The sequence below is a fragment of the Pavona decussata genome, unplaced genomic scaffold (assembly GCF_977016875.1).
Source record: "Pavona decussata unplaced genomic scaffold, jaPavDecu1.1 SCAFFOLD_510, whole genome shotgun sequence".
In the NCBI taxonomy this organism is placed as follows: Eukaryota; Metazoa; Cnidaria; class Anthozoa; order Scleractinia; family Agariciidae; genus Pavona; species Pavona decussata.
The window spans coordinates 265,055-286,511 of record NW_028145827.1 but is presented as its reverse complement, the minus strand read 5'-3'; the positions used below and the strand labels follow the sequence as shown (position 1 = coordinate 286,511).

The window sequence follows — 21,457 nt, the reverse complement described above, 5'->3', positions numbered from 1 at the left end:
TTTTGTGTATGGTAAGCTTATATGTCACTTTGGAATTCAAAAAGTTTGGCTGTCTGTTTTCAAAACTATATTCTGTTACTAAGTTTCCATAATGATTAAAGGTGAATTACTGTCAGCAATATCACTTGAGAATTGGTTCATGCTTAGCGTGCGTGTATCGAGTTATGGATGCACGCGGGAAGTTTGGAGAGCAAGAGAGAAGCATAAGAGTTGCTCGAGGCGTAGCCGAGAGCAACTCTAGCTTCTTGAGTGCTTTCCAAACTTCCCAAGTGCATCCATAACTCGTTATAAAGCATGAACCAATTTTTTTATAACATAGTGAAAATAAAGTAAATAATTCCTGGAAAACAGGTTCCCGATTAATTACAAAATTCTCTGTACAAAAAAAAAGGCGAAAATGGTTTCTCATATCGGTTTAATCTTAACGTTTCATTAAGCTTCAAGCTCGTACAAATATACATTTTTTATGGTGTTGTCTCTCTGTAAAAGTTTTTTAATAACACAGCGCGCGCATGCTTCCCCCATCTGACTTGCACACGTCATCGGATGGACGCACGGCCGTGCGTATGTTGAGAAATGTACCATGATGATGCCAATAGGAATTAGATTAGGATGGGCTATGTTATAATAATATTTAGAGTCATTATTCGCTGTGTAATTACACGATCATTTAGTCCATCCAGCTGAGGTTCCGGTGCTTCGTCTACTCTATTGCTTTTCCCTGTGTGATTGTGAAGATGAGTGAATTGCCTTGTGTGACTTTTGTTTGGTGTTTGATTCATTGATTTATAGGGCAAAGGTCTTTTACTTTTGTTGTGACTTTGAATACATTTGTGCTAATTAAAAATTGAAGAAAATATATTTTATGTTTCACATCATGAAATCTAAGCATTTTTCTATTGAGGAACGTACATGCTTTTTTTAGGGTTTAAAAACCCTGAATGCAGATGGGGGGCTGAGTAAATTACCTTTTAAACATGAGCAGCAGTGTTTTATCGGGATTTAAAACCACAAGGCACAGCTGAGTGGTTTAAGACCCGATAAAACACGTGCTGCGAGTTTTTTGAACAGCTTCAAAAACATTCTTGGAGAACGAAGTGTGCGTCAAGGGATAGAGTTCATTTAATGTTTTAAGAGCGGCTACGGCGGGCTGTAAGAATCGAGAACTGCATTTCAGTGATCACTTGGTCAAATTTCTGATATTTCGTCTGAAGATACCCTTGGATTACCTGTTTTCGAAAATCATATTTTAAAGTTCCAAGGTATTTTATTTTTTGAGAAAATTACAAGAGTTTGAAATGCGGCCTAGGTGCGGTCACGGGCCGATGAAATCTGCGAAAATTTAGGTAAAAGGACGAAGCCCCGTTCACGGTGTAAAATAACCCAATGAACTTGAAACTTTACTCAAACCTAGACCAACCATCTCACAAGAAAATTAATACAATAAACATTCCAAACTCGCTGGCTGCTTTCTCAAGCATGCAGATTTGTGTACGCTACTCAAAATGGCCTTGAAACTAATGCCTATTTTCATTAAAATAAAAGTGTTTCTGGTATGTAATTTAAATCTCATATCTTAAAAGACGAAGAAAAGAACTTTATTTGTTCTAAGTTTCAAGCTCTGATTCAAACTCTTTCCCACTCAAGGAAGATCGAATATGCGTGCAATAGTTGCGGCTTGCAATTCATGTCAGGAAAATTATTATGAGATCAAAACCGATTCACAAACACTTGACATCTGGAGCCCGTGAATGTTTCCAAACATCACATATTGGTCCCTAAAACAAATCAGACTGATTGAAGATTGCCATTCAATGTTTTCCGATCCCATATTTCTGTCCTATCTTGCTCTAATTTAATATATTTACTCCGGTCAATTAGCTAGCCTACGAAACATGTGCAACAAATTTGCATACCATTTTGATGTCGCAGGAAGAAGTAGTGCAAATCAAACTTTTCAGCTCCTTTATCTTCTTAAATGAAGCAGTCGATCAGTAAAATGGAGAAAAACTGTGCAAGTGTATGGCTTAGAAAACGGTTTTATCAACAGAGTTGATAAGGTAATTTGGTCATGCATGATGAGGAGATTCAAGAGTTGACATTTGGAATGCTAGCCATTTATCGAAGCAAATTTGCTCTGAGGAAGGGCTTGAGCTTAATATGCCAATCTTGAGGCTCTTCTGTAAACCATGATTTCTTGTGACCTAGGTATCCTCGATAAAGATTATTTATTTATTTATTAATCTCTTTACAGTGGCTAAGTTACTTTATCAACTCAGTTGATGAAACAGAATATACATCTACACTCAGCTACCAGTCTGGAGGCCTAGTTCAGGAAGCTACTCACAGTGTCCTTACTGGACTGAAACTCATAAGATGGGAAGCATTTTTGCAAAGTTTAGGACATCTTCAACTGAGGATGAAGGTGAGTTTCTGAAGATTTTCAATACTTTTTAAAACCTATTCAACGTTCCAGTTTACATGTTGTTAACATTTTGAAAACAAGACTTTCATCTACAAAAATGAATTAATCATGCAGAAACCAACTGCACATCCTACCACATAAAATTAACTAAATTAGGTAAAATTTTCTGTGGTTGTTTTAAGTGTTTTGTAAATGAAATATTATGACATTAAATGTCATAATATTTCATATTTCAATGTTTCATTTTGTTTTCAATCCCTATGGCCAGCTAATGTGAGTAAAAAAAACTTTTCCTCAGAGGAAAACAGAGAAGACCACAAACGAGTGGAAAGTGGTGCCTTTTCAAGGCAAATGTCAACAGCTGCGCATCAAGGTAGGTTGACAGAAATTTGAGGCCTCTGAATCAATGATCCTGTCCATGAAAAAAAGTTTCAGCAGAGATTGTGCTCACAGTTAATTAGGTGTCGATGGTCAACAGATCAGACCTTCTGACAGTCAATTTGCTGAGTCAGAAAAAAAGTCAGAAAGTCAGAAAAAAGGTGTCGATTTCACAGAAATAGGCATGCTGAATTTCTACAGACCAGGTCTGGAAATGGTATGAATTTAAGAGGGTAAGCAAGGATTTGGAGAATGCAGTCATAAAATTAAACCCTGCACAAAAATCTGAGGATTCCCACTCCCTTTATGTTAACAGAATGTTGCCAGAATGTCTGAATCAAATTATTGCGCTTGATAATGTCTTCCACCCCACCAGAATTGCAAGAATCCAGGAAAGGTCAAGTCACCATTTTGGCATCTGAATGGGGATCAACCAAGGGAGGACTTTCCACCATAAATAGAGAATTAGCCATTCAGTTGGCCAAGTGCCCTGAGGCGAAAATCACTTTCTTTGTACCACAATGCAGTGAGCAGGAGAAGAAGGAAGCCCTCAACCACAACATAAACATCATTGAGGCAAGACGGCGGCCAGGTTATGATGAGCTGGAATGGCTTAGTTTTCCACCAGAACATTTACAAATTGACATTGTCGTCGGTCATGGAGTGAAACTTGGTCACCAGGCACAAGTTATAAGAGACTCTCACAAGTGCAGGTGGGTCCAAGTAGTCCACACAGATCCAGAGGAACTTGGAATGTTTAAATCCTACTCAAATCCTATTTCAAAAGGGGAAGAAAAGCACCAAGTTGAAGTAGAGCTGTGCGAGATGGCTGATTTTGTTGTAGGTGTAGGGCCTAAGTTGAGCGAGGCCTTTAGCTCATATCTTCGTGGGTGTGAAAAAGGTCAAACTATTTTCGACTTGACTCCTGGTGTCTTTGATGAGTTTGTGAGTGTTAAACAGGTTCCCAACGAGGGAAAGCATTGTAATGTCCTTGTGTTTGGCCGTGGAGATGCTGAAGATTTTGCCTTGAAGGGATTTGACATTGCAGGAAAAGCTGTTGCTTCATTACCCGACACCCATCTTGTTTTTGTTGGAGCACCTGAGGGAAAGCACGAGGAAGTAGCAGCACGTTTATTGGATTGTGGTATTCCTGCGAATCGACTGAAGGTTAGAGGTTTTGTCAACAGCCGTGAGAGCTTGAAACGATTATTTTGTGAGGTGGATCTTGCAGTCATGCCTTCTAGAACAGAGGGCTTTGGACTGACAGGTCTTGAGGCCCTTTCAGCTGGTTTGCCTGTGCTTGTCAGTAAGAACTCAGGTTTTGGAGAAGCCCTTAGCAAAGTTCTGCATGGTGAATCATTTGTGATTGACTCAGAGGATCCCAAGATATGGGCTGCAGCCATCACGAAAATGTGGGATAAAGACAGGTCAAGACGACTTGAGGAGGCTAAAGTTCTACGCACTTCCTATGAGAACAAATACGGTTGGGCCAAACAGCGTAATGATCTTTTTGATAGGATGGATAGATTAACTCATGGTATGTATAACTCATTTGTTTTGGTAATTAATCAAAGTCTCTTTAAGATTTTAGAGGTTATCTATAAACTTCCTTTTCAAGATTCCTAAAAATTGCAAAGAATTTAATTGCAAAAGGGTAAAATTTGAAAAATATGCACATTAGTTCCAAACCAGAAATAGTTTTCCAGGAAATTAAACGTGAAGCACCCAATCCATGTTGTTGTAGTGTGGTTGTCAATATTATTTAGAGTCCTAAGACCAAACCAAAGTAATGACTTTGGCCAAATACAACAAACCAACAACAGAGAGTGCAATAAACCAATCAGAATTCAAAGCAAATACTTGTAATCTGTGGCGTGCACGAGAAAACAGGTTCAAGCAAGTTATGATTGGCTTTGGTTTTGCTTCTCATTTATTAATTAAAAAAGTGGTGCAAATTTTGCTAACCAATCACTTAATATTTATAATTAGACAAGAAAACACACGTGGAATAATTCAGGTTTTGCTAAAAGGCGGCCCGCGGCCCAGCTATACGGCCCTGTGGCCTGGTGGCCTGTGGACCACTTTACAGTTCACTGCCCCATGGCCTGCGGCCCACCTCAAAGCCCACGGCCCGACGGCCCACTTCGCAGTTCATGGCCCAGGCATTTTTTTTATGGCCACTTTAATTTGAGATGGCGGATACTATAAATCATGCACTTCGCTTCTTTTTAAGTTAATTATTAAGTTAGACAAAGAAATAACCAAAAGATAAGTCGAATGAGGAAACCACGAGGGAACCTTACCACTAAGACTACCGACAACCTGCTGCCACAATCAGCAATTTTTTGGCTATAGATATCCTAACCCCACATAAAGACGCCAACCACACCACAATGTGTTACCTGAGCTGAATTAGGTTAAACCAGAGTGCAATTTTGGGTAAGGGGGGTGTTGTTTTGCTAGTTACCAGTCTGTCACGGTAAGTATCAGCCATCTTGATGGGGGCATTAAAAAAAAATTCCGTGGGCTTTGAGGTGGGCCATGGTCTGCAGGGCTGTGAGCTGTAGATGGGGCTGCAGGCCACCTTTTAGCACAACCGGGGATAATTCCACCCTCAATTGAAAACCGCTTTATACAAATCACAATTTTTTTGCAATAACCAAGTCTTATCATTCGATCACCCAGTTTGTTTTTCATAATTATTATATTTGGGAAATCACTCTCTGACAGCTTATAAGCGATCTGCCATCACACAAGAGCATTGTTTCAATTATGCATGAGCAGAATACAGTCGAACCTGTATTAAGCGGTCACCCTCGGGGAATGGCTAACTGACGGCTTAATGCAGGTCGACCGCTTAATACAGGTTGTACAGAATACATCACTTACTTGGTTAAGAAAGTTCGGCGATAAAATGGTATGACAAAGGAGAGCATGGTATTGAAACGGACTAGTAAAACATTAACGCCACGATTGTGCAGCTAATTAGAAACTCAATTGCCTTGCACGCTACTTGTTACCATATTTAAGTGGTTTCCTTTTACAAAGTGACCGTTTAAAACAGGTCAAGACAATAAAAATCAGGCTCGTTGGGACTTAGTTTTGGGTGACCGCGACCGCTTAATAGAGGTGACCGTTTAATACAGGTCAGGATTACAGTAAATAAGAGAAGTAATTTTCGGGACTTTGACAACTGACCGCTTAATACGGTGCCGCTTAATACAGGTTCGACTGTATTATATAAGCAGCAATTGAACACAGTTGGACAGTATTGCACATGAGCAGACCATTATTTGTGCAGTTATTTGCAGTTGACATGGTTTACTCTCAGCCAATGAAAAGGAAGAAAAAAATGCATTGAATGATAATAATCTTTGTTTGGCAGAGAGTATGGGAGGATATATTCACCCTTATAATCTCTGTTCAAAAAAAGCCAAATAAAGATTGTGAGGTTAAAATCATGACCTTGCAAATATTTTCGCAAAAAGAATGCACAGAGCAGGATACAGACTTCAAAATTCAAAAGCATGCATTAGCCTGATGGCATTTTAATGTCTTTCAGCACCTGACTTCCAACAACTATGTTGATGTCATCATCTGTTTCATTAGGCCGGAGCAGGGAAGTGCTTTAACTTCCTTCGAGTCGATGTTTTCAAGTCGATGTTTTCTCACTTTTGTACTACTTTCTTACAGTAAATAGCTCTTCTTTAAAAACATATTTTTGACATACCCAGCTTTAACAGGTTACTCAAAGATTCAACTATACGGGTTTACCTAAAACGCGGAATCCAGAATCCGGAATTTGGATTCCGGAATCCGGAATAATAATAATAATAATAATAATAATAATAATAATAATAATAATAATAATAATGAAAAAAATTAAAATTCGTCAACATAAAAATTTCAACTACGGTTAAAGTCACTTGGGAAACAGATTTTATAGCTTTTGGACAATTGCAATATCAGTCAAGAGCCCAGCGAAATTTTCAAAAGTTTCCCTTAGATTTCAATTGCTTAGGCAGTTGAGCCACTCATTTGGAATGAAGTTTCCCAATCTTCAAACGTACCCTTAAACACCTCCACACCTCTTCCTACTCGATAACGTTTCCTTCTGCCATAGCACGTAGATAGACAATGAAACGTAACTAGAGAAAAGAGTCAGTGTTGCGTTTATCACGCATCAACTCTTCGCAAGACTCACTGTCTTTGCATAATAATATAAAAAGTCTTGAAACAAGTTCGTATGGGGGTGGCTTAGATTTCATCTAAAAAAAAGCTTCGAATTTATTGACCCTGGGGTCCGTTTCTCGAAAGTCCCGATAATTAACGGGCCTGGAAAGTTGTTGTTGTTTATATTCAAGGTCGAGGTATCAATAGTTTTGCAGATAATGTGATAAAACTATCAGTTAACAAAACAAAATGGAATGAAGTTTCCCAATCTTCAAACGTACCCTTAAACACCTCCACACCTCTTCCTACTCGATAACGTTTCCTTCTGCCATAGCACGTAGATAGACAATGAAACGTAACTAGAGAAAAGAGTCAGTGTTGCGTTTATCACGCATCAACTCTTCGCAAGACTCACTGTCTTTGCATAATAATATAAAAAGTCTTGAAACAAGTTCGTATGGGGGTGGCTTAGATTTCATCTAAAAAAAAGCTTCGAATTTATTGACCCTGGGGTCCGTTTCTCGAAAGTCCCGATAATTAACGGGCCTGGAAAGTTGTTGTTGTTTATATTCAAGGTCGAGGTATCAATAGTTTTGCAGATAATGTGATAAAACTATCAGTTAACAAAACAAAATGGACTGGTTTGTTAGCTACGACCGCACTTTTATTCTTGAGATTTTCATTTGAATATTTGATTTCGGTCCAGATAAGTTACCGGGACTGTCGAGAAACGGGCCCCTGGATAGACAGCGGGCAAAGTTATTTATTAATTTATCAACTCATCCGTCCGTTGATCGTTTGTTTGTTCATTCATTCATTCCCTTCGTTCCTTAATTCGCTCACTCACTCGCTCGTGGTTCTGTCATGCCTGCCAGCATACATTCCTACGTTCAATCATGTATGCATGTATTCATTTATGCACCTTTTTACAAAAGAGTGTCAAGCTGCCGGTACAAAGGAAACGTTTTATGTCGATGGCCTTTTTTGAAATACAGTAAGAACTTCAGGAGCCTGAGAACGATTTTTCCCATAATTTAGTAATCACAATAGCAGGATGTAGATAACAAATTATTTTATATCCTCTAATTTCAGATACCTTGGAAGGCGTAGATTTATTGATTTTGATTTAGAGGTAATAAGTCTAAATATTTTAAGCCCCATTCCCACCCTTATGCCCAAACAATTTGTTGAACCGTAACATATGTTAGTCACAATGTTATGACATGTGTAAAGATATATTTCCATCGTCACCATTGTGAATGCGCTAATTTGCCTACTGTACCTGTCAAAACACCACCAATCGTACACATCTCTCTCCCCTAGCTTTTCCGAAAGAACTAAAATCCCTTACCCACAAGCCAGTCAGCATACGGCAAGTTATACAGAAAAAGAAAAATAGAAAGAAAATAAAGTCTTTCCTGATTTACGGATTCCGTGTATTTGATTTTATAAACATAGATAGGTGTCGTTCTGGTGTGTTTTAAAGTTTTACGCTCCAAAGGGACTGTCTTAAAGGGACTGTCTTAGAATACTAACACAATAGGCTTAACTGCAGCAATTGAAATCTTAGGCAATTTTTTGAAAATTTCACTGGGCTCCTGACTGATTTTTCAAGAGCTGTAAAAACTGTTTCCCAAGTGACTTAAACCTTCGTTGAAATTTTCATGTCGACGAATTTTTTCATTTTTGTTTTTTTCATTCTGGATTCCGGATTCCGGATTCCATGTTTTAGGTAAACCCCAACTGTACTGTCGGGCCAATGATAAGTCATTGATTAACATGTCACATTTAATTGCATTGATTAATCACTCGGGTATCATTGTATTCATGGCTATACAAATGAATTATTAAGTTATTTTATCTGGTATTATAATCAAATGTCAAAAAAAAGGAAACAAATTGAATACGTCACTGCTGTCACAATTTTATTGATTGGCTGTTCTGTTTGAGAACTAAAACTTCGACTATTATCATCAATGTAATGCATCATTTTCCACTCCATGCAACGGTATTTCTCAAAAACGTGAGGTCAATTCTAGCCTGCTGCAAAGGATTTCCCAATGAGTAATAGTTAATATTAATGACTATAAACAGATCAGTGAGTAACCATTATGTCATTGATGTATTAGCAAAAAGGCCACACAAATTTTTGTTTGATTAGACAAGTCATTGATTACTCATTGATTATCAGCAAAAAATCAATGAGTAATAATAATTAATCAGCTGATTACCCATCCATTCCTCATTGATATCGATGTACCTTGATTAGTTATGTCTGAAATATACTGATCACCATATATAAGTTCAGAGCTAAGGTTTTGTATCTGGTTGGAGTGTTTTATAACCCCACTCTAGCTCCCCTATGTATATTAAGTAAGTTTTTATCAATTTTGATATTGAATGGGAGACAAATAAAATTGTTTAGCCTTAGCTTATCAACTTTAGCTTAAATTGACTTGAACAACAAACTTATTTATAAATAAATCTTCTAGAAATCGTCAGAGATGATCTCAAGCAGGTGAAAAGTGATATTAGAAACAGCGAGAAGTTGGAGACCCTGAAATCATCTGAAACTGAGGATAAAGGTCAGTTCCAAGAGACTAACTGCTAACTCTATCCTGTATCTATTGATAGCTCCCCTATCATTTGAAAAATTAATAAAATTGTAAAAATACTGAGTAATTTTTCATCAATTTTGATATTGAATGGGGACATAAAATTGTTTAGCTTTATTCACTTGAGCTTACAAACTTATTTATAAATAAATCTTCTAGAAATTGTCAGAGATGATCTCAAGCAGGTGAAAAGTGATATTAGAAACATCAGCGAGAAGCTGGAGACCCTGAAGTCATCTGAAACTGCGGATAAAGGTCAGTTCCAAGAGACTAACTCCTAACTCTATCGTGTATCTATTGAAAAGTTAATAGGATTTAGTATTTTAAGGGGGGACGACTAACTTATACTACAGAATAACAGTTGTTGCTGGGTGATTTTTAGGGATGGTATATTCCGATACTCTGTTTTGCAGTGTTTTGTGGTGCTTCTTTGGTGCAATATATGCAGGAAACCATATGGATTTTAAAGAAATATATGAGGGTGAAGAGATGGATTTGAAAAAAATTATTTGAGGGTGAACAGATGGATTTTAAAAAGATTGTCATGACAGGCATGTAACTAGTGCCAGTCCCCAACCTCGCAACATAAAACTGGCTACTGAAGAAAATTGTTGAATATAGCAATAATTATTGTGCTCTGACGTCCTAACTTCAATAAATATTCTAACTAAAAAAAAAATCAATACATCACGTTTGGCACACTGGCGATCTTTAACTATTTGTAATGTATTTTTAATTTTCACTTGCATGCCATTTTAGTTTTAAGCCTTTGCTGTTCTGATCACATGACTTGTCAAGTATGGTTGTAACTTGAAAATCTTTAAATATAAACCTTTTAATCGAAAGAGATGGTCCAAGCAGATTTTTTGTGGAAGTTAAAGTTTCCAAGGTAATTGATGATGAGGAAGTTTCCATAGCAACGTACAATATGGAAACTAGTTAGTTTCCACTTAAATTGACTTGAACATAACAAAGTTGTTTGTTCTCAGAAATCCTGAGAGATGATCTTGCACAGATGAAAGGTGATATTAGAAACATGAGCGAGAAGCTGGAAGCTGGTACCCTGAAGTCATTTGAAACTGGGAATACAGGTCAGTTCCGATAGATTAACTTCTAACTCTATCTATTCTTGTATCAATAATTGAAAAATTAATAGGATTTAGTAGGGGGACAATTTGACTACAGAATAAGGGTTGTTGCTAGGTGATTTTTAGGGATGATTCTGAATCTTTGTTTTGTTGTGGGGCTTTTTTGGTGAAATATGAGCTAGGGTGAACAGATGGATTTAAAAAAAATTGTCATGACATGCATGGAACTAGTGCCAGTCTCCAACATTGCAACAGACAGAAAAATCCCTAAAGCTCGCTACTGAAAGAAATGGATCAATATAATTGTACTTTATACATCAACTTCTATAAATATTCTAAATAAAAAAAAAATTGATACATCACGTTTTGCACACTGGGGATCTTTAACTATTGGCACTATTGTATTTTCAATTTTTACATGTGTGAATCATTTGAGTTTAAGCCTTTTTCTGTTCTGGTCATCTGCCTTGCCAAATATGGTTGCTACTCAAAAATCTTTTAAAACCTTTGACAGTGGAACACTTCTGTATGGACACCCGGATATTATGGACAGTTTTGTTTGTCCCGATGAAAAGGTCACATATTTCCTCTAAAATTACCTTGCTCACTACGGACAACGGACACTCTTCTGTGTCCCGAGCGACAAACTCTCCTACATCGTCAACCCCACTTCACAGACACTGGTTATCTGCGCACTGAGTGACTATTTTCATTGTCACAATTATGCAAAATGTAGACATTAATTGTTTACAATAATGACAGATTTCTTTTTAGTTAATACGATTTTATTACTAAAATCAGTAGCTAAATGGCGTGACATGTTTGATCATTCTGTCTCTTTCGGGTCTTTTACCCTTTTATTGTAGTCATTGATTAAGTTTTCTTTGATTCCGTTAACTTCACTTTTAGTCCGAGGATATGATAAATGAGCGTAAGGTTTCTTTAGTTTGAACTTGTTACAGTTGCAGACACGTTAAGAAATTAAACAACGTTTTGTTGCTGAAGAAATTTCTATTATCAGTCCATGATTTTTTTTTCTGAGCCTGCAGACACCCAGATAATACTGATCACACTTTGGCACGTCCCCTTGGTGTCCATATTAATCAGGTTCCACTGTAATTGAAAAAGATGGTCCAAACAACTAGGGTTTCCAATCAAGATAATTGATGTTAGAGAAAAAAATATTCCTTGATCCTGTCGAATTAAATTTTTAAAAAAAATGTGTCGTATTCAGGATCAAAATTTATGTTGAAATACAAGCTCTCGATTCCCTCTTGGAATCTTTGATGATTTTGATTGATTAGATAATTGATGATTACATATAGGGACATTTCATAGCAACAATTCTTGGTTTTCACGTGACGTCACCAAATTCTAGAATTCAAAACCGGGAGGCCTACAAAATTTTTACCTTCATTCAAGGAAAGATTACCTAAAAATATGTCTGTTCACAATTTCTTAGCTTGATGTCGTGCTTCCTTTTGAAAATAGAACAGTTTCAATTTCCGAGTTTCCATCGTGCGTGACATCAGGAGGACGGCCGTGACAGAGCTTTTCCGTATCTTAAAAATGACTCTTCGGGTGATTTTCAGCATTCTAAACAATTTAAGTTTGAGGAGAAATATTAATCTAAACATTCGAAAATTCACAAGGGCAAACAAACATCTTTTCTGGCAAAAGTGAACTCCAGATGTTTTTTCCTATTTCCGGCCGCTATGTTTGTGCCCCTCAGAGGGACACAAACATGGCGTCTCCATACTAAGCTCTATAGATTTATGTGGAACATTTTCTCAAATAACTCGAGTACGGAATGCCGCACAGACCTGACACTTGGAAAAATGCCTTATTTATTTATCCTCTATACCAGGTCAATTTCTTGACTTCATTCATGGAATGGTTTCAATTTTTTTTTCAATGGCGTGACAGTGAAAACCGAGAATATAGTAGTTACTGTAAGTTAGTTCCCAGTTAAATTGACTTGAATGCAACAAATTTAAAGTTGTTTGTTTCCCAGAAATCGGCAGAGATGATCTCGAACACGAACAGATGAAAAGTGATATTAGAAACATCAGTGAGAAGCTGGAGACCCTGATATCAACTGAAACTGAAGAAAAAGTTCAATTCCAAGAGACTAACTCCAAACCTCCTCAGTAGGAGTTGACTTGTGCAAATCTTCCTTTCGTAACAAGAGGCACGCTTAAAAATTAATAGAGAAGGTTGAACAAAAAAAAGCAGCATCCAGACAGTAAATGTCTTTCTTTTACGTAGTTGTCCATTATTAAATCCAGTCCAAAGGAAAATTAAACCCGCGAAAATTTTTGATATTTTGTAGCTTATCCCATGGAAAAAACTGTTGATTTTTGTCTTCGCCCTATACCCCACTTGGGAGCCTGTTCACAGGCTATAATATCCAGTCTGCAATTTATACTGACCGTAAAGCAAAAACAGATGTGGAGAGTCTAAACGAAACCCGACATAGTATTTTGCTAATAATTGTTTTTTTACTTTTAGATGGTTTGGAGGCAGAGTATATTGACCCAATACGTGAACTGTACAGAAGAGATGTAGAATACCTTGATCTTTTGCCTTGGTGTCAAGGAAATTTCTTCTTTTCCCTTGAAGAAATCTTCACCCGGCTCATAATGCGCAACAAGGATAAAACGAGAGGAACATTGACGGAAACGGTTGTGGAAATGTCTGCTATCTTTCAACCACATGAAAGCTGCTCCAACCCAAGGGCAGTGTTAATTGAGGGTGACCCTGGTATGGGGAAAACAACATACTGCAACAAACTTGCGTTTGATTGGGCCACCGGTAAAGCAGGAAAAGATTTTCTGAAATTTAAACTGGTTCTGTTGGTGAGATGTTGTGACATCAATTCAAACCTTCAGGACGCCATTGCCGCTCAAGTCCTGCCTTCAGATATTAAAGAACAAGAGCGAGAGAAATTCTTCGACTTCATTAAACACAATCAGTCTAATGTTTTGCTGGTCCTGGATGGATTAGACGAGTTACCGAGTGGTAAATTGCCAGAGTTACAAGACATCATCAAAGGTAAAAGTACAATGCTCCATAAGTGTCCCCTTGTGGTTACAGCTCGGCACGAGGCTGGCATTGAAGTTGTGAAATACTGTGACACGCTACTGGAAATAGAAGGATTTACCTCAACTGATGCCAGTGAGTTTATTCAAAAATTCTTTGAAGGCAAGGGAGAGCAGGGAGCAAAAACGGCCCAAAATCTCTTAGACAAACTGGAGGAAGATCAAAGCCTAAAAGAACTGATCGCAAATCCCCTCAACACTGCACTTATCTGCCTTCTTTGTGAAGACTCGGATGGCAAGCTTCCCGAAAGTAAAACAAAACTTTACTGGGAGATTGTAGAGGATGTGCTGAGAAGGTACAAGAAAAAGAAGAACTTACCAGAAACGAGTAAAAATGTCATTGAAGAGCACAAATCACAGCTAAAACAGCTTGGCTTGATAGCGTGGAATGCTCTACTTGAAAACAAGAAGTTTTTTGAGAAGAATCAACTTGAAAGTCACACGGATGACATCCCAGGGTTCGGTTTCCTGTCATGGCAGCGCGGAAGCAGCAGACGAAAACCGCATCCCCAGTACTCGTTTGTTCACAAGAGTTTTGAAGAGTGGTTTGCTTCCTTTTATCTCTGTTGCCAGCTTATGTGTGGAGAAATGAGTCCTGAAGATTTAGCTGCTGACGAGAGATATTTCTCTGAGCACGCTGACCTCAAACAAGTGCTGCTGTTTACATGCGGCATACTCGCGGAAGAATCAGAAGACAAAGCAACGGCTCTTATCCAGAGTTTGGCGGCTCACACTGACCAAGGTGACAAGAGTTTGGAGGCTTTCAAGAAGAGTAGTGAAAAGTTTTTTGTTGCAGTGGAGTGCATTAATGAATGCAAAAAAGAAGGTAGTAATTTTCATTTAGATTTGGCACGTACTTTCGGTAAGTTTCTGACAGTTCAAAGTGTATCTGTCCTTTGTAGAAAGTTAGGTTATGTTGAGTGTGATGTCATTGCTAAGATGCTTACTGAGAACACAACTGTGACAAACTTGAGTTTGTCTGACAATAAACTCGACAGTGAATGCGCTGATAAGATTTATGAAGGGTTGTGTAATAATAATACTCTGAGAAGCTTGAATTTGTCTGACAATAAACTCGACAGTGAATGCGCTCATAAGATTTGTGAAATGTTGTGTAATAATAATTCTCTGGGATTCTTGTATTTGATTGACAATAAACTCGACAGTGAATGCGCTGATAAGATTTGTGAAGGGTTGTGTAATAATAATACTCTGAGATACTTGTATTTGTCTGGCAATAAACTCGACAGTAAATGCGCTGATAAGATTTGTGAAATGTTGTGTAATAATAATACTCTGGAATACTTGGATTTGTCTTTCAATAACATAAGTGATCCTGTTTGTAACAAACTGAAAGAAGCACATGGTGACCGTATCGGTTTCTTAATTTAATGCCGTCAAAGTTTAAGCGCAATTTTCATCTGTATTTTTGAAACAAAGTAACTTAATTTAAATCTCCAATAACAAAAGTATGTAAGTGCTCCGTAAAAACTGAAATCTTACGTTAGTTCCAGCCGACAATAAAAGATTGATTAACATCTTACTAAAGTAGATAAGATGCTTTTTGGTGCAAATTTAATATTGTAAGAAATCTGGTTCAATGCGGGATGCTTTTTGTCTTAATTACATCCATTTTGAAATCACTGGTGATCCTTGGAATCTGATTGGTCCAAAATGGTGCAATTTATTCCCAAATTGCACCATTTTTTGCTCTAAATCGCATCCTTTCTCTAGCCCATCAAAATGGAAATGAAGTAACACAAATAGAATATTAATATTGACAATGATACTCTGTTATTTCAAAATGGATGAAATTAAGTGGTAATTGAACTTCGTGTCGTGCAATTTTGGTCTGAAATCATACTTGTGATTTCAAATCAAACTCGCGCTGCGCGCTCGTTTGATTTTGAAATCACTCGTATGATTTCAGACCAAATTGCACTCCCCTCAGTTCAATTACCAATATTAATTGAAGGATGAAATTATGTCATATAATCAGATAGACCGGTTTGTGGACAAAGAAATAATTAACAAACATTATATTGCAAACAAACACATTTTATTACATCTCAAAACTCACCTACACAGAATAAAAGATGGTGAAGAAAGCTTATCACTGTTAAAAACTGTTATCTCCGTTAAAAAATTTCTTGTACACAAGGTTAAAAAACCAGGAACAGCTTGAAGTCAGACGTCAATCTTAAACTCGTTGGGTTTTAATCCTTTTCTGTTCCACTTTCCAACATTGCTAATTTACATGTAAATTCCTCAATTCTCCAGCTCAACTTCGTACAGTTTTTCAAGAAGTGAATAGTCCACAAAGCGCTTATTAAACTCCACACAGACTTTTTTACCCATACAAACATCCAAGCTTATGTTTCCATCAATGCTGCTTGAAAAAGTTATCAGTTATGGTCATTTTTTCGTCTAAGAGGCATGAATCCTACATTTGAACACAATTACGCCAAACGCTGTAAAACTCCAACTGTTTTAGTTCAAGGTGAGCTGTTTCTGCTGCAGGTGCAGCCGCCATCTTGGATCGAAATCAACCAATCAGAAGACAGCAGCACAAAATCTGTTTCCTCTGCAGTACGCATGTCCACCATTTTGGATCAAAATGAACCAATCAGAGCACAGCAGCAAAATAAGCTGTTTTCTATGCAGTTCGCATGTCCGCCATTTTGAATTAAACAGCGTTTTAAAATGAACCAATGACGAGACAGGAACAGAATTTGGATCCTTGTCAGTCAGAAGCTTTACATAAAAATCTGTTTTCCCCCACATTGAAAGTGGACTTGAAACCCAAATTATTATAACAGGATCAAAAAGATATACTTGAATCTCCAATAAGGAGGGCTTTCATTGTCATCTTTCCCTTGTGTTTATCTTGTGCAAGATCTTAATGTAAGAGTGTAGTTTTTACGGAGTGAAAGCTATGCAGATGTTTAATTAAGAATCAGTGTCTTTTTAATTTAGTGTTCAAAACACAGAGCAAGTTCATATGTAGAGGCGGTATAGCCAATCAGTCATCTTTTGGGTTTATCCCTATGCCATTTTCTTTTTTTTTTTTTTTTTTTTTTTTTGAAGCTTGTTTGTGACTTTTGATGAGTCACGTACGAGACTGAGAAAACTGCTGTTTTATATTTACTTACTTGATATATAAATTCTATCAGCCTTTATTTGTGCTCTATGGCCAAGTGGCCTGGACTTCTGTTTTGTTGTTTTGTTTACTTTTCACAGGTTCAATTTTAAGGACAGTGCCTTCTTTTTCTACTGTGCATGTTCTGTTCATCTCAGGATGGTCCTAGAAACTGATTTCTTAAGGATGAATGTGCCTACTAAGACACAGGTATTTTTGCGCAGTTTATTGCTATGCAGGAAAGAAAGACCTTAACAAGTGTTATTGAATTCCAAAACAAAATTGGGGGTAATCACAAATTTTTTAGAGATAATTACCACCGATTTGATTGATACAGGACACTGGAATAAAAACTCCGGCGAGCATTTGGTGATTTGCTTCCGTCAATCATGCGCTCCTTATATGGTGTTATAGGAATGCCGCTCTTATTTTCAAAAAATATGGCGGTCACTGTGTAGCCTGTTCGGTCAACATGGTTGCTTCTTACTCTTCAAGTTTACGTTGGCGAATGGTGTATTTGCTCGTGCAGGGGTTGAGCATCGACTGATGGAAAACCATACTGACTGTCTTTCCTCTTGCGTACTGAAGTGAGCCATCCCTGTATTTCATCTTCGTACACTTCTGGATATTGCTCAGTCACTCTTCTTATAAACAATACATCATGTGCAGTAAATGATAAAAGGCGATCAATGTCATCTACTGCAGGCTTGTTTATTTATTTTACTTGCTTTTCCAGTCCGGGCTGGATAATGACTGGGTAATTTTCTCCAGAAATGTGAACCCCACTTTCAGAAGTCTTGCTATAGCGATCGCACTCAGCCCCTGCACGAGCAAATACACCACGCGCCAACGTAAACTTGAAGAATAAGAAGCAACCACGTCGAACGAACAGGCTACACAGTGGCCGCCATATTTTTGAAAACAAGAGCGCCAAATGCTCGCGGGAGTTTTTATTCGAGGGTTGCGTATCAATGAAAAGCGGTGGTGAGGGTGGTGCCTACTAATACATAACTATTTTTGCGCGGTTTATGACTATGCAGGAAAAGCAAATGAACAAAGCAGAGGGCTTTTGGAATCCAAAATTGTTGGTAACCACACATTTTTTTAGAGATAATTAAGCAACAATACTTCCAAAAAGCAGTGAAATATAAAGGAATGTATGGTGTTTTTTTCTGAATTGAAGCTGATATCATCTCTGAAAAATGCATGGTTACCCCCAATTTTCTCTTTGGATACCAAGAACACTTGCTAAGTTCTGCTTTCTCCACATAGTTTTAAACAGTGCAAAAAAATCCCTGGTTAAGTAGGCACGACTCATAGCAAATCCGAGTATCTTGAGATAAACAGAATGTATGCGCAGTAACAAAAGTAGGCACTGTCCTTAAGTTTCAAGTTGGAAAAATCCCATACATTGTTATGATTATCTTTGAAAAATGCATGGTTACTCCCAATTTTCTTTTTGGCTTTTCTGTACACTTGCCAAGTTCTTTTTGGCGTGTATTCATAAACCGCGTAAAAATACCTCCTTTTACGGAATCATGTTTAAAGCGTTTATGACCATGTGGGAAAAGCACATGAGAAAGAGAAAACTGTGTTAGCAAGGGAAAGTTCTGTTTTAAGACAAATGTTAGTAGAGTTCAAAGAAGGCACACTCGTTTCTTTCGTATGCTGTTTGCTCTGTGTTTTTTGAAATTTATTTTGTGAATAAATATATCACGTAACATGTAGAATGTATATATTGCATTGAGGTACATGCCAAACTTATGACATTGGAACAAAGAAAACTAAGTGTTAAAAAGATCAAAACAACTCATTTTGTATGTTTAGTTTTAGAATAAAAGTTGTAATCTCATTTTTAGAGACTCAACATTTCTGGCCAAAATATTGTTTGTAAATAATGGAAAAGGATACTTTGATAGCAATGTAAATGTACGGAGCTTTATAGCTTTACAATAAATGTGACATTGTGGAGGTGTTGTTTTTATTGATAATGTTACTATGGGTGACAAGTTTACGCTAAAATTTTTTAATCTAATGATTTTTAATCCTTTCCTTGCTGAAGTAGAAACTCATGTCGTGTTTAGATTTTTGAGTCTGTGGATTAAATCCTAAAGTACGGCCCGCTTGAGGGAAAGATATCAAGCGCTACTTTCCTGTGGTTCTTTTCATCTGGCCCCAGTTGTTCAAAGGGTGGATAACTTTATCCAGCGGTCACTAAGTCACTATCCGACAGTTTCAATCTGTGCAAAGATTTCAGCATTTTCTCGTGTACAAGCGAATATGCACACTCTAACCACTGTCTAGTTGAGGCGTGTACGAAAACCTTGGACAACATTAAACGTGAAGTATATTTTAGACCCTGAAGAGTGCCTTATCCAACTGGGAGCCTCTCTATGGGTATTTCCGAAGAAATCGAAGAGGCGAAGATCACCGCTGAAAAAACGAAGATCTCAAGATTGAAGCGAAGATCTGAAAATTTACCAAAATTTTCGTGATCAAATTGAACACTCAGGTATAAATTAAAACTGTTAAAACTCGTAAACGCTACAGAAAGTATCTGTTATTTCTGAATTTTGGCAGTTTTAACCACATTTCTGTGTGTTAAAATTGGGTTGACAGACCTGCGCGTCTCCCACCGTGTGTCCGTTGTGTTGATAAAAGCCTTTTCAGTTTTGGTTTTACAAGTTTGCGTAAGTCTTTAAGCGATTTTCCTTTTGTATAAGAGAATCTTCCCTTTAGATCAAAATGTGATGCGACCGCTCTTAATTGTGTTTGTCTTGATCGTGAGGGGGAATTCTCAAATATACTGAATGGAGGGTTTCTTACTGATCACTAAGAGCAGTAAGGAGAAGGTGTGGCTATGATGATTTTGTGGGGGTCATGACTTTTCAGCAGTTTTTGTTGTTGTTGTTGTTGTTGTTGTAGTTGTTGTTGGGGTGGGGGGGGGGGGGGGAAGGGGACGTTATGGAAAATTTCCCCAAAAGTAGAACAAGGTATGACGGGGGTTGGGGTCATAAACAAGTGCCTGTTTAAAATGTGATGTTTTCATTTTCAGTTTACATGTGACTTAATGGACCTGTAAACAAAGTTTCTTTTGTATATTAAACAAATCAATGGCAGTTTTCTATGGTCTACACTCTTGTACACCATAAAATGGTGCCGTAAAATGCAATGTCAAAACTCACTGCCAAGTTTCCATCGATAAGGTGCACTTGTTACATCTGACGTCATTGTTATTGTCTGTACTCTTATAGACAACAGCTATAAGCCAATCAGCACCCAAGAATTTTTACAGTTATAATATTGTTTTAAAAATGTCTCTTTCTGTCTGGATTAGATGTGGAGAAACCAGGAGAATTTCCTTTTATCAGTTCACTACATTCTTAATTCAATAATTATTGCCAAAGATGTCAGTGTTGCCATTTCCATTTTCTTTTACAAATTTAATATTTTAAACTTGTTTACTGACACTGTTTTTCTTAATTCCTGCATAATAGCATTCAAGTTTGATGAATTGTGCATCATTCTTGTTTGCAGGGATTTTACTTATTAATCTTTGTATTCTGCTTCTTATTCTTATTTTAAGAGCCTTTCTTATAGTAAATGGCCTCTATAACTTGGGGCGGTTTTATTTCCTTCTGTACACTTATGTACATAAGAAAGAGATGAAGTGATTAAAGTGGCAGGCTGATTAAAGGTTGATTGTTTGCAAGGTTGCTTGTCATTTGCAAGGCTTCTGTGGATAGAATGTGCTCCTCTTGGTGGCAGGATTATGCTGCCCTGAGATGTCACTCGAGAGAGAATCTTCTTTTGAGGGTTTCAGCCAGAAAGAGCAAGACATCTGCAACAGTTACATTGTAGCTGAGAAAAAGAAGTTCAAAAAAAATAAGCATCAGATATGAACTTTAGACATACATGTATTGCCTCTTCAGTGTTTCAAGCAACTTTTATCCATCCATAACAAAAAAGTGACAACTACAAATAAAAGAAAAGTAACAAAACAGCTAGGAAAATGACTTGTGGCGGGGAAATCTCAAAGAAAGCCGGGGCTTATAAGATTAAGAGCAATTCTCCAGGAAAGTGAAGCAAAGTTGGAAATGAAAATTTTTAACCCCCCTTCATTTTTTGTGTGGAGGTAGGTTACCTTGGGGGATAAACAAAAACAACCATATTTGGATCGGCAGATGTATCGTTGCCATGGTAACCACACTATATGACGTCGGCCTTAGGACCATGTTTTGAGCAAAAGTTCCATTCTCAAAAAGTAAAAGTAAACGAGTCTGGTTCTCGGGTGCATGTGAACCAATTCAAATGAAATTCATACAGATGGTAGAACCACTCTCCCAGTTTATAAAATTCGCCGTTACAATAATTTGGGTTTTATAAACAAGAAGAAAATGCTCGTCCTACTATGTTCCCTGTCAGCCATTTAGACAAGCAGGAAAAACAAGCACAACCATATTCGTAATTTCTCCGAAAATACTCTTTCCACATAAACCAAATTAACAGCAGCGATTACACAGATATTGACGTTTCTA

General features: G+C 37.4%; 2 protein-coding genes and 1 long non-coding RNA gene across 16 annotated transcripts in view; 2 read left to right on the top strand and 1 right to left on the bottom strand.

Annotated features, from left to right (window-relative positions):
* The window catches only part of LOC146450033 (uncharacterized), a 77,309-nt gene extending 61,774 nt beyond the window's left edge, over nucleotides 1-15,535 (top strand). For 2 of the 12 annotated variants that reach the window (XM_085100818.1, XM_085100819.1), the window contains exons 5-11: nucleotides 2,255-2,425; nucleotides 2,724-2,798; nucleotides 3,180-4,340; nucleotides 9,469-9,561; nucleotides 9,751-9,846; nucleotides 10,581-10,682; nucleotides 13,191-15,316. In XM_085100818.1, coding sequence (XP_084956944.1) covers nucleotides 2,377-2,425; nucleotides 2,724-2,798; nucleotides 3,180-4,340; nucleotides 9,469-9,561; nucleotides 9,751-9,846; nucleotides 10,581-10,682; nucleotides 13,191-15,172 — 3,558 coding nt within the window. In that variant the 5' untranslated portion in view covers nucleotides 2,255-2,376 and the 3' untranslated portion in view covers nucleotides 15,173-15,316. Of the gene's footprint in view, nucleotides 1-2,254; nucleotides 2,426-2,723; nucleotides 2,799-3,179; nucleotides 4,341-9,468; nucleotides 9,562-9,750; nucleotides 9,847-10,580; nucleotides 10,683-13,190 lie in introns of all 12 variants that reach the window. The other 10 variants (XM_085100814.1, XM_085100813.1, XM_085100815.1 and 7 more) reach the window with 8 other exon arrangements.
* LOC146450029 (U7 snRNA-associated Sm-like protein LSm10) overlaps nucleotides 1-21,457 on the bottom strand; it is a 139,733-nt gene that overhangs the window by 45,326 nt on the left and 72,950 nt on the right. The window contains exon 3 of one of the 3 annotated variants that reach the window (XM_085100872.1): nucleotides 20,643-20,780. The exons of 1 other annotated variant lie outside the window; for it this stretch is intronic. The gene's annotated coding sequence lies outside the window, so the exon portion shown is untranslated. Of the gene's footprint in view, nucleotides 1-20,642; nucleotides 20,781-21,457 lie in introns of those variants that run through there. One more of the 3 variants, XR_014860400.1, reaches the window with a different exon arrangement.
* On the top strand, nucleotides 15,742-17,951 carry LOC146450032 (uncharacterized). The gene is made up of 2 exons (XR_014860411.1): nucleotides 15,742-17,129; nucleotides 17,691-17,951. It is a non-coding gene; the product is annotated as an uncharacterized LOC146450032 (long non-coding RNA).